This window comes from Bacillus rossius, chromosome 1, assembly GCF_032445375.1.
Source record: "Bacillus rossius redtenbacheri isolate Brsri chromosome 1, Brsri_v3, whole genome shotgun sequence".
NCBI lineage: Eukaryota > Metazoa > Arthropoda > Insecta > Phasmatodea > Bacillidae > Bacillus > Bacillus rossius.
Window position 1 is genome coordinate 229,477,960 of NC_086330.1, and position 16,506 is coordinate 229,494,465.

General features: G+C 38.0%; 1 protein-coding gene across 2 annotated transcripts in view; it reads right to left on the minus strand.

The window, feature by feature from the left end:
* Positions 1-16,016, minus strand: part of LOC134527343 (zinc finger protein OZF-like) — a 32,690-nt gene extending 16,674 nt beyond the window's left edge. Inside the window, exons 1-4 of one of the 2 annotated variants that reach the window (XM_063359943.1) lie at positions 15,687-16,016; positions 12,830-12,961; positions 11,356-11,492; positions 78-690 (exon numbers count right to left, since the gene is read on the minus strand). In XM_063359943.1, the coding sequence (XP_063216013.1) occupies positions 78-690; positions 11,356-11,492; positions 12,830-12,961; positions 15,687-15,914 (1,110 nt within the window). In that variant the 5' untranslated portion in view covers positions 15,915-16,016. The other variant, XM_063359944.1, reaches the window with a different exon arrangement.
* Positions 16,017-16,506: the final 490 nt, after the last annotated feature.

The following is a 16,506-nucleotide window of genomic DNA, read 5'->3' on the forward strand; positions in this document are numbered from 1 at the left end:
TTATTCCCGAAGAGCTACCCAACTAATATCTTATGTACGACCTAAAATTTTCCACAGTAAATATGGAGGGCTGTTACCTTGAGGCTGGACGACTGCGCGAAGGTCTTGCCGCAGTCCTTGCAGCAGAAAGGCTTCTCGCCCGAGTGGAGGCGGCGGTGGTGGATGAGCAGCGAACACTGCGAGAAGCAGGCACCGCACACGTGGCACACATATGGCTTCTCTCCCGTGTGCAGCCGGCGGTGGCACTTCAGGGTGGACGCGCGGATGAACCGACGACCGCAGTCGTCGCAACCGAACGGCCGCTCGCCAGTGTGTATCCGCTTGTGGCACACCAGCTCCGACGCCAGCGAGAAGCTCTTGCTGCACAGGTCGCAGCGGAACGTGTTGCCGTTGATGTGCATGTTCTGGCGGTGGCGGTTCAGGTTGAACACGGCCGCAAACACCTTGCCACAGTACTCGCACGTGAACTCCTTGTGCTCCTTGCAATCCCCCGCGGGCGACTCGCACAATCTCTCCGACTTGAGGTCGTCCATTTCCTCCTCCTCCTCTTCCTCCTTGCCCACATCCGCGAAGCTCTCTGCCTCCGAGACTTCTTGCTTGGCCCTCGTGCCCTTGATGCGCTGCGACTTCCTGGCAGCGATCGGCGGAGCGGGTTCCGACAGCTCCTTCACATCCTCGCACCACAGCGACCTGCACGCAGACCTGTCGCACTTAACACACGGTGGCTATGGCTGCAGGACGGAACAACTGACAGCCGGCCTAAATCCGTAACCGCGCTAGAGGAGGTTACATGAACATCACATCTATGCACAATTAACAGGGTATATAACAATGTTAGCATTTCAACTTTTTATGTTACTACTACAAAAAAAATTAAGAAAATGATAAAACGATTATGTGTTTTTGAACTAACATTGACATTCAAAACCGAATTAAAATTAGAATACTTAATTATTCTCAACTTCAATTAAACACCTTATATGCATATACATAAATTACAACATTCAATTGAGGTGTGTGGTACCGCCTCTTCTTGTGAATTTGTTTATGTCGTACATCTTTTTGTTATAATTATTGTAATTAATTGTATTATTTATTTAAATTATCTATAGCATAATACTTTGCTGAACTATACTTTCTTCAGATAATTTATTGCTAAATTAATTTTCTGACCAGTCATGGTTGTGCATTTATTAAAGTTTTGTTCTCTTAAATTGTAATGTGTCTTGTTGATACAACTGTACTTCCACATATGTAACTACTGTGTGTTTCCTGAATATAGCGATGCACTCCAATCGGAACCTAACTGTCATGTTGCTCGTGGAGTCACAAGACATCGCTTGAAATGATCAGACGTGCAGATGCGGTGCAGACCATGAAACAGCTAGGCATAGCAGCTACGTCATCACTGCCTAATGTGTTTCGTTAACATCTACGAGTCTCTATCGAGTCTGCACGGCTTCAATCCACTACTGGACTTCTACCCATGGCTGACAATATGTGATCAAGTAAGGAATCAATTACAGTAAAATTATGCCAAGAATCGGATGGGATATGCATTTCACTTTGCTATGCAAAATTGGCCTGATTGAATACGTAATTTGTGCGTGAGTGCTTTAAGGATTCAGCCATTATTATAAACTTGTGCTTATCATCATATTATTAACTGTGATGTGTGACTGTCTTAACAGCGATTTTACCCGAGCTGTTTAATGTTAAAAATTGAATTTTGCCCAACACTGTATTTAAACAGTCAGTGTCGCATTACTTCCAGCTCTTCAGCGTGGCAAATTTTATGCACTTTTTTGTGTGTCCGCTCTGTCGCTTGGCAGTGGGAAGACTTGCATTGCAATATTATATAGCCTATATGTCCTTAAGTGAAATCTGGCAGCTAATGCTCATTAAATGACAAAATTCTTGACTTACAAGCTGTGTGTTAGGATGTACAAATAATACTTGGTTCGGTATTTGCCTTTCACATTAACTTGTCAATTCCGCCAGAAATTTTTAGCGCAGTATTTGTGAACATGTTAACGTGCTCTTTTCATACTGTTTGCATCTTGTTAAGGACAGGAATAACAGAACTTGATGTACACATGCTGCATGATGGGATTTAATGAAATTTTGGACACAATATTTCACACCCCTCTGTACATGACTCTTATGTAAATTTTTAGCAACTAACAAATATCAGGAAGAACAGGGCACTCGTAGTAAAGTTCTTTAGTATAATTTCTATTATTAAGCTTTGCCAATCATTATGGTTGGAAAATCAATTATCTTCATTTTGGCAAAAATCTGTAGTGTTCAAAGCCAATGGTTAAGTTTTTAAACTCTACATTTGTTATGTAACTTGTGCTATTTATGATACCAATAATATTGGCTGCAATAACTTTTTGGATGCTTGATAAAAATCAGGCAGGTAACTTACTGTACATATATTTTTAAAATGTTTTTGTGATATTTAAGCATGTATCGTTTGTTCAAGATGCGACTTTTAAGTAATAATTTGGCTCCTAATTCTTGTCAAGAAGATGTACCGGTTCACTCAATAAATGACTAAAATAAACGTGATTGTGAAAAGTACTAAACAGAAAAGAAAGTTTAAGAATTTTCACAATTTGTATATATTTAATAGAGGATCACTTGTCTCTTTATTAACATAGTTTTTTTTTTTTTACAATTGGAGGAGCTAAGGCAGGTTAACTACCTCAGAAAGCAGATGCAGTGACTGTCTTGGCATGACCAGGCATCAAATTATTTCCTGGTATGAGTCATCAGGTAACTTTCTATCCACATAGGTGAATATTCTGAATGATTAAAAGGAAAGTTTTTTTGACTTTTAACACTGTTATTGTGTGAGGTTAACACCCCCGAAAACTTGCATGGATGTGTCCCTTACTGTGTCGCTAGTTGCTGCTTTAGCATTGCCGAAGCTTGTGGTGTAACTAACGCACCATGCTCAGGAAGCCTGTGGTATAGGCAACCTGTCGCACACCCAAGAAAAAAGTGATGAAAAAAGGCTTCTGTATGAACAGCGGATACCGGATAGACATCACTGGAAGACCGCCATTGTCGCAAGCAACCAGAATTTCGTAGAAGAATGTTCTAGGTGTTTCAATTGCTCCTCAAGACAAGTATATAAGGGGCTGATTTCAAGAGCTGAGTGCAGTCGCCCACCAGAAGATAACTGTCCCGATGCCACCTCGACATGCTATATATGTCATTATGCCCGTCATCGCTGGAACTTTGGAAGTTGGTATGACCGTCACAAACAGTTAAGTTTGGTGATAGAATATTTTGCAGAGTACTATAGGTCATAGAAAATATTCATAAGGGATCGCTGCAGGAGGAGTTGTAATTATTCTAAGTCTGTGTCGGACTTTAACTTTTGTGGCCTGACAGAAGACTTTGGACTAAGAATACATGTATCTTATTGATGATGTATCTACACCTGATAGTGGTTGATGTCGTAGAGCTTGTCAGTGGTAGGAGGCATTGGCATCTATAACACTAGATTGGACTTCGATAATTTATAGGAGAAACTATAGTATTACGTAAAGATACGTTTGTTATGTATATGGTGTTATGTTTACGTATCATGAAAGTCTCTATGCTGGAACTGTTTCAGCATACAAGGACATTAATGGAAGTAAGGTGATTTATGTGAATTTTGTTTTAACTGGTTATGATCTTATGAGAGATTTGTGCCTGGAAGAACACGAGTGGATGGAAGTTACACTCTAAGGAAATTTTGTAGGCTTCGCTGATACATGAACATGGGTGTGTGTCATAAAGGTGTTACGAATATAACTGGTGTGTGAAATGCATGTGCTTACATTTACGACTGCATAGAAGCTCGTGCTTTCATCAACCACGGAAAAGACTAGCCAGGTGATTTGCAGACTTGGAATCAACTCGTTGCTGAATTTTCCAGCGGGTAGGCCAGGCGTCGTACGAGTTATAGCTTATGACTACTTCAGCAAGACGCAGCAAGTCGAGAATCGCTACTTGAGGAACTATATAGCAGGCAAGTGGTGGCACATTTTATATACCACATTAATTTGTGTGGTGGCTATGTCGAGACTCTGAGATACACTGCCTTAGTAAGATATTATTAGAGTAACATATTTTTAACTAACGTAATTTGGCATTTTTCCTTAAATTAAGTCATGCATGGTTGAATGTGTGTACATTTTTTGACAGGTTTATATATATATATATATATATATATATATCAGGGGCGAATATTCCATGGAACCAAGGGAACCATTGGTTCCCTACTGCTGACAAATAAATAAAATAAATATATTACTACCTGTCTACTGTCGTAAATAATTCAACTCGAATTTTTTGAACAGCTCGCCCTATCAATGTGTAGGCGCGTTCGCGCGTTGATCTTCTACAGCTATCGCTTTATCTCTCTCACGCCTCTCTTTCTCTCTCTGCCTTCCCCGCTCCAAAATCCCCCCCCCCCCCGGGGGGACTACCATTGCTTTCTGCGCCTTCATTGGAAGCTGACTCCTTATCGGATCTCTCCGCCTTCGCCTTCGGGTGTTTCCGTGAGCACTCGGCTTCGGCTTCCGACCTGGGGAACCAAGCCAGAGGGCTGGTTCCATCGCGTGCCGCGTGGCGTTTTCTCTAGAGAAATTGTGTGCTTCGCGTTTTGTAAAATAACTCGCCTGACAGCCTGAAAGCAGATTTACTGCAGTAAGAATACGTACCTTATAATACTCCATTACGTCCTAAGTTTTTGGTGAAGAGTATCGTCAAAATCAAAAGTGGCCACATAGCTACAGCATTGCGGTAGGCTTGGCCAAAGGAACCAACAGTCTATTCTGCGGGCCCTGGCCATGGAGGGGATTTTAAGGGGAGTGCGGAGGGACGAAGCTGTCTCAGGAGGGGAGGGAGCGGCAGGAAACAGACGCGCTTGTGACTGAGTGGTAGAAAATTTTAGAGGTGTAAAAGTAACGAAAAAAAGCGTAACCGTATGTATTCGTTACTATAGTTTTTAGTACTCGTTACTATCGTATTGTTACGTTACTCGTTACTTCTGATACCGCATAACATGCTGTGTTATGTTGCAGCAACGAATCGAGTTGTATTGCGTACGCATACAGTATGACGTCTCGTAAATAATAATAAATAGAATATATACAATTAACAATATTTGATAATTAACAGTTTTTGTTAACCAAGAAACAAATAAATCTCAGTATAGCGGCTTTATTATATTATCTCTTTTAAGATAAGAACAAAAAAACGTGAAAATACGTGATACTAAAAAACAAAAATAAACATATTTCTCATTTGTAAAAAATACTTTCTTACATTGTTTCTGTTCCAATCTCAAACTTTGTCTACACACACAATACCTTTAATAAACAGTAAAAAAACTTGAACGACGAATTTCCAAATTATACTTTACTTAATAAACAAACATCGTTTTTTGTAACGTAAATTCATCGAATATGCATGCGCATTAGGCCTGTGCGAATATTCGAATTTTCAAATATCAAAACAAATAGTTTATTATTCGTATTCGATTCGATTTCGAATACTAACACTTCGAAAAAACGAATATTCAGTCATTTACGAAAAAGGCTGAGCGGGATCACTACATCTGGCCACGTAAAGCCCGTTTGAACACAGTAATTCGGAGCGATAACTAACGTATTTTATGTAGAAGAATGTCGTCAGGTCGTTTAAAATAGATTTGAACTGTCAGCATACTGATAAAGATAAATACGTGTCTGTAAAATCCATACAACCGGGACGTTATAGGTGACAATTTTCAGATTAGAGGGTGAAACATGGTTTGTCGGCACTGTAATTTCGTTCCAAACGTGACGGCGAAGAGAAAGAAAATTGTACAGACCATGGGCGCAAATCTGTATGATTTCCAGGGGGGCCCCGTGAATTCTGTGGTTTAAGAATTTTGCGCTAGAGGTCAACCGAAACAAGTATTCTCTGGATGATAAGCTCGTATGTTATACACTTAATTTTTACGTAAGTGATATTAACAATAAAGCAGAGCAACATGTTTTAGTAATTATTAATTAATGACATGTTTCAATAATTTGCTAACCTTAATACATAAAATATCCATGAAAAAATCTATAAAAATAATATACGTGAATATAGTGCAAATAGATAACACCCCACCCATACATGACCATTTTCCAAAAGTGTTTATTCTAATTTCAGATCTTGAAGCAAAATCTTTAGCTAATTCATGTAAACTAAGTTCATCCAAACGACACAACAAATAATAAAAACATAGTAAAATAAATATTTAAGGGGGCTCCCATGCAACCAACGTACGTAATTTTTTTGTTCGTTTTTGCTCGATATTGAAAACGGCAACAGGTAGACACTTGAAATATTTACAGAATATTAAGTTGTATATTTACTTTACAAATAAATGATTAAATTAAAATAAAACAAATATTTAAGTGGGGCTCCCAATCCCATTCAACAGACATGATTTTTTTTTTGCCGTTTTTATAGATAATGGTACAGAACCCTTCGTGCGCGAGTTCGACTCGCACTTTGTCGGGTTTTTTATGCCACATCACATAATTACTGCGATTCAAATGCTGTTCGTAAAATTCATTGTTCACAGTTTTTGATGCGCCCTAAAAACCCAAAGCGCCAAATCTAATAAACGGATCAACATCAAATGAACGATCGAATCATATTAAAACCCTTAAAGACTATTTTATTTAGTAAAGGCATCAACCAGGTAAAAAAGAAAAAAAAACTTAATGACACAAATGAAAAATCTCGGAGATAGAACTATGAAATTTATCCTACAGCTAACTGAACCAAATACATTTATCAGCTTATATTTAGTATAATCAGTATTTGGCAGTGAATTATTTAGTTAAAATATGCCGCTTGATTAGTTATTAAAATTACGCGTTTGCTTCCTTGTTAACTTAAATACGGATATGTAACGTTTAAATACTTCCTTCTCACTCTTACTTCTGTTTACTCGTGCAAAGTTGCAGTTATCAAATAACAAATGTTATAAAGTGATTATCGGCCATGAATTGTGAAAATTATCGTTTGATAATAAAAGGGGAGTGATTTTAAATTCCATATTGACGAGGAAAAAAATTATATCCTGTATATTCATTCACATATAACGTACAGAGCAGCTAGCCTTACAGAATGGAGATGAGCTAAAAAATTCCAGAAAATGGTATATAAGTTTCAGTTCGTAAATAAACTAAATTCTGCTATAATTATTGTCAAAGTATTAAGTTGTTTATTTACTGAAAAAAATAACGTTACATAATCACTTAAATAAAATATATTACCTAAATAATAGTCACTACTTATAAAACAATCAAGCGTACCAGGTGAGAATCAGATTCTGTTTTCCGTTTCTTCCGCGTCACGAACTTATCCATGTTGATGTTTGCCAAGAAAGCAGAAGACTGGCGCACATGAGAGCAAAACCACTTGAAAAACAGACTACCTGAAACCTTTAATACTGTCGTTTCAGAGGACATGGTAGTGTGGGTAACAATGGGGAGGAAATGCTAACAGAACCCTACCCTAGCTTCGTCCTTTGGAATGAACGGTTTCTAGGAATTAAGGGTTTCAAAGTTCTCACTGGAAAACTCCATACCATGGCTTTCGCAGAAGGGGTAAGGGAAAATAACTACGGAACTCGAAGGTAGGAATGTAAAGCATGTCAAAGTGTCTGTAGTCGTTGTAAATAATAATAATATTTTATATATATATATATATATATATATATATATATATATATATATATATATATATATATATATATATATGTGTGTGTGTGTGTGTTGTGTACACCATTAACTTTAAAATCACGAAGTGGGCACCCCCAAGGAGGGGCCCATTAATTCCAGGGGGGGCCCGGGCCCCCCTGGCCCCCCCGGGATCTACGCCCATGGTACAGACCATGTGGAAAACATCTGGCCGCATACTCACAGAAAAGACTCCAAAAGCCTAACATGCTACATCAATGTTTTTCAATAGGATAATACACAGCAAACGACCGGATGCAGGCGGCAAACAAACACCCCCCCACCCCCACCCCCCCACTTTATACCCTTCCCACCCTTGCGTAGTGACAGCTCAGGCAATTATCCTGTCCCGCGCGTCAAAAAAAAAAACTCTTGCCAAGAACTTACTTAAAAGCTTGCGATCACAGTTACATGGTGTACCAAGATTGTGAAGTAAATGTGTTTTCTATGGGTTGGCCATCATGGAATTCTCAGATAATACATATTTTAACGTTGGTAGTCTACACAAACCAAACTTGGTCCTAAAAAAATTCATAAATATAATGTGTATCAGAATATTTAAAATTGAATTGTAATTAAAATAATAATTGTATAATGTATTAATTTTTGTCATTCATTATTTCATTGTTATTACTAAATATGCGACCGTAACTTGTGATGAAAGTCGGCATTACTGTTGTATTACTAACAGATTTCTCTGTAAAGTTATTTAAAAAAAACAAGATTCATATTTAGTCTAGATCCCAAAAATGCTTTATTTGATTTTTTAGCATATTCTGAGAATACATATGTGATTTATGCCTTATTTAATGCCAATGTAGCGACAATGCATCCATGTTCATGAATATAAAGTAAGTTTCCCAAATCAGTACATGCTTCATTTTTGTTTTTATATAATAACGAATTAAAAGTACAATACAGTAGAACATCGTTAATCTGTGATGCGCTAATTCGGGAATTGGATAATCCGGGACGATTTAAAAGAGAAGAAAAAAAAAAGAAGTAAAAATTGTCAGCGCTTGAAATTAACGTCAAGCGGCGGCCGGCAAACACTGCAAGCCATCGCGTGGGCCGCCAAACTCTGCAAAGCTGTTTGTACCGACCCTTTGTGTCGCCCCCCTTTCAGCTGTCACATTTGTCACTCTTTAAACTTGAGGGGGGGATCCTGACTTCTGCTTCCCATCTCCCTTTGTTTGTTTCCACCCGCCAACACACGGCAGGCACCTGGCGAGTGACATGTCTGGCTGGCATTCGGCTGTACGAAGAGGGCGAGGGGGGAGGGTGCAAGGTCAGCACGATCTTATCTTTCTCTCTTCATCTGTTGTAAATGACCATGAACTAATGGCTAGGCAGTGCTGTATTTTTTTAAGCCGAGACACTAATTCGAAGACGGCCGGCCCTTACCGCGAACGGCCTTAACTCAGCTGCACGCCGGTGTCTGAGAAGCTTGACAAGACCTTCTGGGCTTTTAATCGCTAGTCCGTGAAATTCGGTAATCCGTGATTATCTCGGTCCTGACCATCACGTATTAACGAGGTTCTACTGTACCTCAATAGGATGTGTTCCAAGGAAAACGTAAACAGGCCAAGTAAATTGCCCATCCCTAGATATAACATGTTTTATGGGATTTCAATTCTCATTCCAATTATTCGAACTCAATATTTGTATTCGAGAATAATTTGGTATTCGTATTCGAATTCGATTCGAACTAAAAAACTGATATTCGCACAGGCTTAGTGCGCATGCGTAAAACATAGGAAAAATGCGAGTAACGAAATGCATCCGTGTGTAAAGTTTCGTTACTCGTTACTAGATGGCGCACCCGTTACTCAGTACCGAATACATGCGGTTTGCTACAGCTCTAGAAAATTTACTTGTTTCATCTTTTGGTGCTAAAAGTTTCGAACAAAAACGAGATTTAATTTTGCAAGGTAGACCCACGCCAGACATATTGTGTATGGTAACAAATGCTAAATCAAGCGGTGTGCAGTGCAAAAGACACTTCAAATCTAATAAGCAAAATAGCCTAACAAAATGACCATACATGCTCATGCTTGAAAGTGAGAGTTAAGGTTATTAAATTCTGTGTGACTTTAACATGTATTGCATTGACTACCAAAATCATAATTTCATGAATTTTGATATAGGTATGCTGGTGATGTGTTTCCGAGCGTATCTTTCACTGTTTCACTGATTAAAAAAAAATCTTGCTTCGTGTAATGACGATTGCTATAGTTTTAGTCATACCAGCTTTTTAATTTTATTATAATATAGGAAATGTTGACTTAACATTATGAAGAGAAACTCTTAGGCCTAGCTTTTATCGACACTTAAAATTGTTTTGCTGCGGAAGCCGCCTTATGAGTTGAGGCAACAAAAGAAAAATAGATGAAAAAACATACTAATAGACCCATTGGTCGGTGGTGAATGGGAGGGGGGAGGGCTGTTTAAAAGTACAATTCATCGCTTTTACTTAAGTATTTTCCAAACTATGGGTTTTAGCAAAAAAAAAAACCATTTTGATACAAAATTAAAGAGCATAAAATTTCCCACAACAGATATACGTTAAAACGCTTAAATAGCACCAATTTGCACCTTAAAATCAAATTTTTCCGGGGGAGAAGACCCCCCACCTTAATAGGGGGTGACAGTGAACATACTTGGTTCCCCCACTTTGAAATTCACCCTTCGCCACTGATACACACACACACACACACACACACGTGTGTGTGTGTGTGTATATATATATATCAGTGGCGAAGGGTGAATTTCAAAGTGGGGGAACCAAGTATGTTCCAATTATTCTTAAACATTCAGTTCCAAGCAGATTGCATTTAAAACATTCAAATTATTATATTAATTATGTTTGAACAAACAAGAATTGTATTGTTTATAATTTATTGACTATACACAACTTGAATTATTTATTGCAGTCACTAATTATATATATATATCACACACACATATATATGTATATGTGTGTGTGTGATATATATATTAGTGACTGCAATAAATATTTCAAGTTGTATATAGTCAATAAATTATAAACAATACAATTCTTGTTTGTTCAAACATAATTAATATAATTATTTGAATGTTTTAAATGCAATCTGCTTGGAACTGAATGTTTAAGAATAATTGGAAAATTATGGTTTTGAATTCTGTATATGCCCTATTCACTGTGTAAATTAATGTTTTATTGGTAATGCATTAATGAAAACATTCTATGTGTTACAGTACCTTTGGGATCATGCGAGCATAACAAGTGTGGGGCATCATTGAGTCAGTGTAAAGCAAGAGCCTTACTATTTGATTTATGTTTGTTATTGAGAGTTTAATGCTGCATGCATCTTTTCTTTGCTTATGAGTTATCAACAAACTCACCCAGTTGTCGGGATAAGCAACAACACGATAATAAATAATCAGTAGCAACAATTTTTCCGCATTATAGAAAACAGTTCAACAGGATAAGATCCCTTAATTTCACTGACGGTAAGGTAAAGTAAAGCTGATCTATTTACAGTGGTCTGAGCGACTGTAAGGGCTGACGCAGGCAAGCACTGACCCCTCAGAGACATTGTCCGCCTTGTCGCCGAGCTCCTGTCCCTCCCCTGGCTTGTCCTTCACGTCGACCTTGAGCGGGGAGAACTGCCAGTCGTCGAACATGGCGGGTGTGATGGTGTCCGCGAGGTTCTGCTCCTCCTGCAACCAGCACCTCGCCGCTCACAGCTGACACAGGGACTCCAAGTACTGTTGCAATACCACTGCGCTCCAGTTCATTTACACATCATGGTCATCCCCACAAACCGTAAAAGGGTGGCCACTTCCTGGCATTATCAAATTAAATGTTTCTTCAATGTCTTTCAAAGTTACCTCACTAAACATTCAGAACAATTTTTCGTCAAAAATTACACTCAAATTATACAACTGTAAATTTATAGTAAATTTAAGATAAAAGTATTTCTCCTGAACATAATCTGGTAGCATTTTACATGGTGACAAACCTTTAAACATCAAGTTAAAAATAGTTATAAAAAAAGCCAAGCATAATTACCGGTTATAATGTTTAGAGTTAAGCATAAAACTTGAATTACCTACTCTTTCTATTGACACAATAAAGCCAGTACCAGAGGCATACAGGTCAGATTCATTACTCTGTGGTCACTGCTTAGAATTCAATACTGAAAACAAATGTTTTTAAAATTAATTGTTTTAAGCCTTCCAACATACTGGAGACATTAATGTTCTCCAAATTTAAAGTAACAAATATCTTGCTGTAGAAGCACTGACCACCATTTTACATAGGCATCTACTAAAAGTGTGGTTCTATAAGTGGATATGGCGGCTTTCAAAATTCACGGACCTCTCTCAGGTTTCCTGGTTGTACAAACTTCACAGTGCATTCCAGGTTCCGGGGATTACATATCAGGTGGCCATTCTGTCTCAGGGATGTGGCTCCCAAATTATGACCACAGAAGAGATAGTCCAGAAGGTCATGTTCTTGGGAGTCAAGAACATTACAATTGGACATTACAAAATCAACCAGAGTAATTTTCTTCTGGTCAATTAGTTGGAAAGGAATTTCCATGGCTTGTAGAGGTAACTAAAAAGTTAAAATAACCAATACGACAAAACATGACATGGTCGCACTCTCTGGCAACTTACAGGTGGCAGATAAAGGCTAGCGGCTGCAGCAGCCGAAAAGCTACGAGATCATTCTTTAGCTCCTTCCGCTGGGTATCCAAGCATCCCAGTCGACCAGTTGAGGCAGTCTTTTGGTCCAGCAAAACCAGTGATCAAGTGACTTCAAGGTGATGAGCGACTGTTCGGCTGGAAGGGAGGCTTTGCAGGGAAAGAGCAAGATCAGAGGGAAAGCAGTTACGACATGACGTGCGAGTAGTGGTGTAAGGCTGTTTGGGAACAGTGAGTGAACACTTTGTGCTCCATCTGCAGCGTGTTCTAAGAAGGCACAGGCTAACCTAAAACATCCAAATAGAGTGAACGAGGGCCTGAGCTGACGGGCCGGAGGGGGCGGGTACCTGCTGCTTGACGAGGTACTCTTGCAGCACGGCATCACAGCTCTCCACCTGCTTCTTGAACTCATAGGACACGCTGGCCTGGTGGTAGCACTGCGGGCAGATGCTGGGGGGCAGACCGTCGCCCGCGAACATCTGCAGCACAACCCAGAGCCGCATCACCAACTGTTCCAAGTTCCAAATGCAAGGTCCCTTAAAACAGTTGGTAAAAAAAGCAAATTAAATTATATCTACTATAATTATAGGATAAATAAAAATGTTTGGAACAAGAAAATTTAAGTTTAACATTGTAACAATAGTAACTTTTAACCAAAGTGTATATAAATGGTTGCATCTTGGAATGAATATGAATGAATGAATGTGTCATGCACCCAGTGGTTTGGCACTGTGTCATTGATGCCCTGAGACCGGTAACGGACGCCTATGTTATCAGCTGCCAGGCATGGTAGCGATGCCCGTGGAGGACTGAGCTCGCCCAGCAGCCAGTGGTCTCCGAGCTTGCCTTATGGCTACACGCACGCCGGAACCACCTGATGCCCCGGTAAGGAACGAGGCACTGTGAACCTGTCACGCCCAGAGACGTCCGTGCTCTCTGCGCCCCTGTACGTGGCACCCAAGACATTTTTTTAAATCCGGGTTACATCCAATGAATTAGGCCCTAAAAACATCAGGGTCCTTAGAGGCGACGAGGGATGATGTGAGAAAGGACCACGGATGGTATGAATGGGTGGAGGGAAAAGAGAGAACGCTGAGAAAACATACTGGTTCACGACATCTGACGTTGTTTGCCACATGCAAAACCATTAGGCGTGACTTTGCTCGAAATCAAATTGGTGTGAGGCGAGTGATCTGACCACTCCACTGTGTTTTCCTTTGGGGTCTTAGAGCATTAGGTATTCTAGCCTAATGCAGTTGCACACATGTTCATTAGAAATAGCTGCAGTGCGTGCAGGAATGTGCTGGGCAGAGCTGGCAACACATGCAGTCGCCAAGCCCGGCCAGTCATTTTAAATCTCTCTATACGTTGAAATAAACCTTTCAGTAATCAATATCAATTAAGAAATTTACTACAATTTACAGGTAGGTATATTTAAAAAAAAATTGATTGGAATCTGTCAAATTCGTGCTATTTATAACACTTTTGAAACTTAAAAAAATATATATTTTCAAAAACTTAAAACAAAAAAAAATATAATTACTGGCATAAAATATTAAGTTGGCAGACAAGCAAGAATGATTCCATTTTTAAAATTATAATGTTGGATTTAACTAATGTTTACCAACTGAAATAGAATACAACACATCTTATTGTATTTCAATCAGGACCATAAAATGCATAGTAAATTTTTCTTGTAGCTAATATCATACTTTTTCATGCAATCATTGTAAAACACACATCACAAAGTTCATGCCAGTATGGAGTTAATATGCAGTAGAAATAAACAAATAAGATGCAAATCTCAAGTAGAGCTCATCAAATGTTTATTCAAATATGAATCAACTTTAAATAGTTTCATAACTGTACATGCTTTCGCTTCCCAAATCAGAAGTACAGTTGGTGGAAAGCAAATGATTATTTCTTATAAATTTGGCTTTTTTTTTGTAACTTGTTTTATTAAAAGATCAAATGGTAACAGTTTTGTATCACGTTTCCAAGTCTATCCCTTGATGCTAATGACATGATCCTGAATACATTGCTTCTGTGGTACATGTTGCTTGCTGTTTTAATTTGGTACATCGAAAGATCCTTAATATAACAAAAAATTGTCATGTAAGAATGAATTAAGATTATATCATCAGATGAAATAAAAATCAAAAAAATAATTATTTTACTTCCTCACATTGTCTGTATTGTAATATTTTTGTTATGTCCAGGATCTTTCATCTTACTAAATAAAAACAGTAAGCATCATGTACCACAGGATCAATCATAATGGATCATGCCATAAGGATCACAGAATAAACTTGGATATGTGATAAGGAACAATTACCAATAAAACTCATTATGCAAAATCCAGTGCCTCCTGGAAAATGCCCAAGCTAGAAGTTGTTGTCCTATCTTACTCTCTGGTTAACTCAGAGAGGCAACCCTAACTATGCTGATATTAAACAGAATTTGTTGTGTTATAAATGTGACTTCAGTAATGAAGCGAATGTGAAGATAGTTGGCCTACTGTCACTTCAGCTGCAATCGAGCATCCTAAGATGAACAGGTACTAAGTACTCAAAAACAGATTGCTCACATCACTAACTTTTTTTTTTTTTTTGCTAAACTGCACAAGAGTTAACTAAAAATATGTTATTACATTTGCATGTTCAATACATACTTAATATTTTGAATAAGAAACATTTCTCAGCCACTGTCCTTAAAAAATTCATATGTATTACAATAATAAAAGACTTTGCTAAAGTTATTTTCTATTAAACATTATAAAGTAAACATTTCGTTCTTCATGCACGTTTCCAGCATTAACGTTTAGCATAACAAAGACATTGGGTATGTCATTTGTTGTTTCCATAATCTCTCAATAATCAATATAAGTCAAATGGGGCAGTATATATTTTCCGAAAATAAATAATTATTAAAATACAATTTAACACATTTGCTTAAGTTCGATATGCCTACGACCAGTTATAGCACTGCTAAAGAACATTGTTCTAACAATCCAAGCATAGGCATATATAAAAATTCACAGTTGGATCGAGATGTCTAGTTTAATTGGATAAGTTTATAATTAGAAATATATGTCAATACCACAAAGTTTAAACAATACGAGTAATAGCTTTAACTTCCAAAAGCCGAGGTAGGGATTCATCTAACGCGTTTGTAACTCATGAATGATCGAGTATACAAACACACCTTTTTGACAGACGCAAAACTCATAATTCTTGAACAGATACTTTCAGTTTGCCCATGACAATTTTCATCGACAAAAAGAGGAAGCAATTCGTCCTTTTGACCCATACAAAGACGACAAATGCCGTCAAAATTAAGGGCCATTTCAATAAGTGTTTTTGAATTTGTTTGTGATGGTAAAATCTTGTTTAACAGATCACTGACACAGTAACAAAACTTTTCATTTTGCATCACTCATTATTTTCATTTCGATATATACACATACACTCCTTTAAGAGAATTTTGACAATGCTTTGCTTCACACTGCGTTGATTATTCCATTGAAAATATCATTCTGCGCTACGAAACAGCTGAAGTAGTTAGAGAAAACCACTAAGAGATAGCAGAGTAAAAGAAAATCTATTAAAGCTGTAAAATATCATATTATAGTCTCTATTAGTCTGCAAAAATTAGAAAACGTTGACGAATATTAGAGCAATAATAAAATATAATAAAAACATCGGGTTCAGCTTTGGGAAGTAAAAACAACTGGTCTAACAAATTTGTTGAAACGAAAATCCAAATACTGCAGAGAAAAGTTTTGTGTCCTAGCTTTCAGCTTTCCTTTTCTGCTAAACCCGCCGACATTACTAGGGCGCTATTCTTGACGCTGTCGAAATAATTCCGCTAGCAGAATTGCTTAATACCGACAGAAATTTGCTAAATCATATTCTTGAACAGTCGCTTGCGGAATTATGTATTTTTTATTGGAAATGAATCACAAACTGTCGGAATTATTCCACCATCTACTTAGTTGGCGGAATCTCAATTCCAATAGAGATTT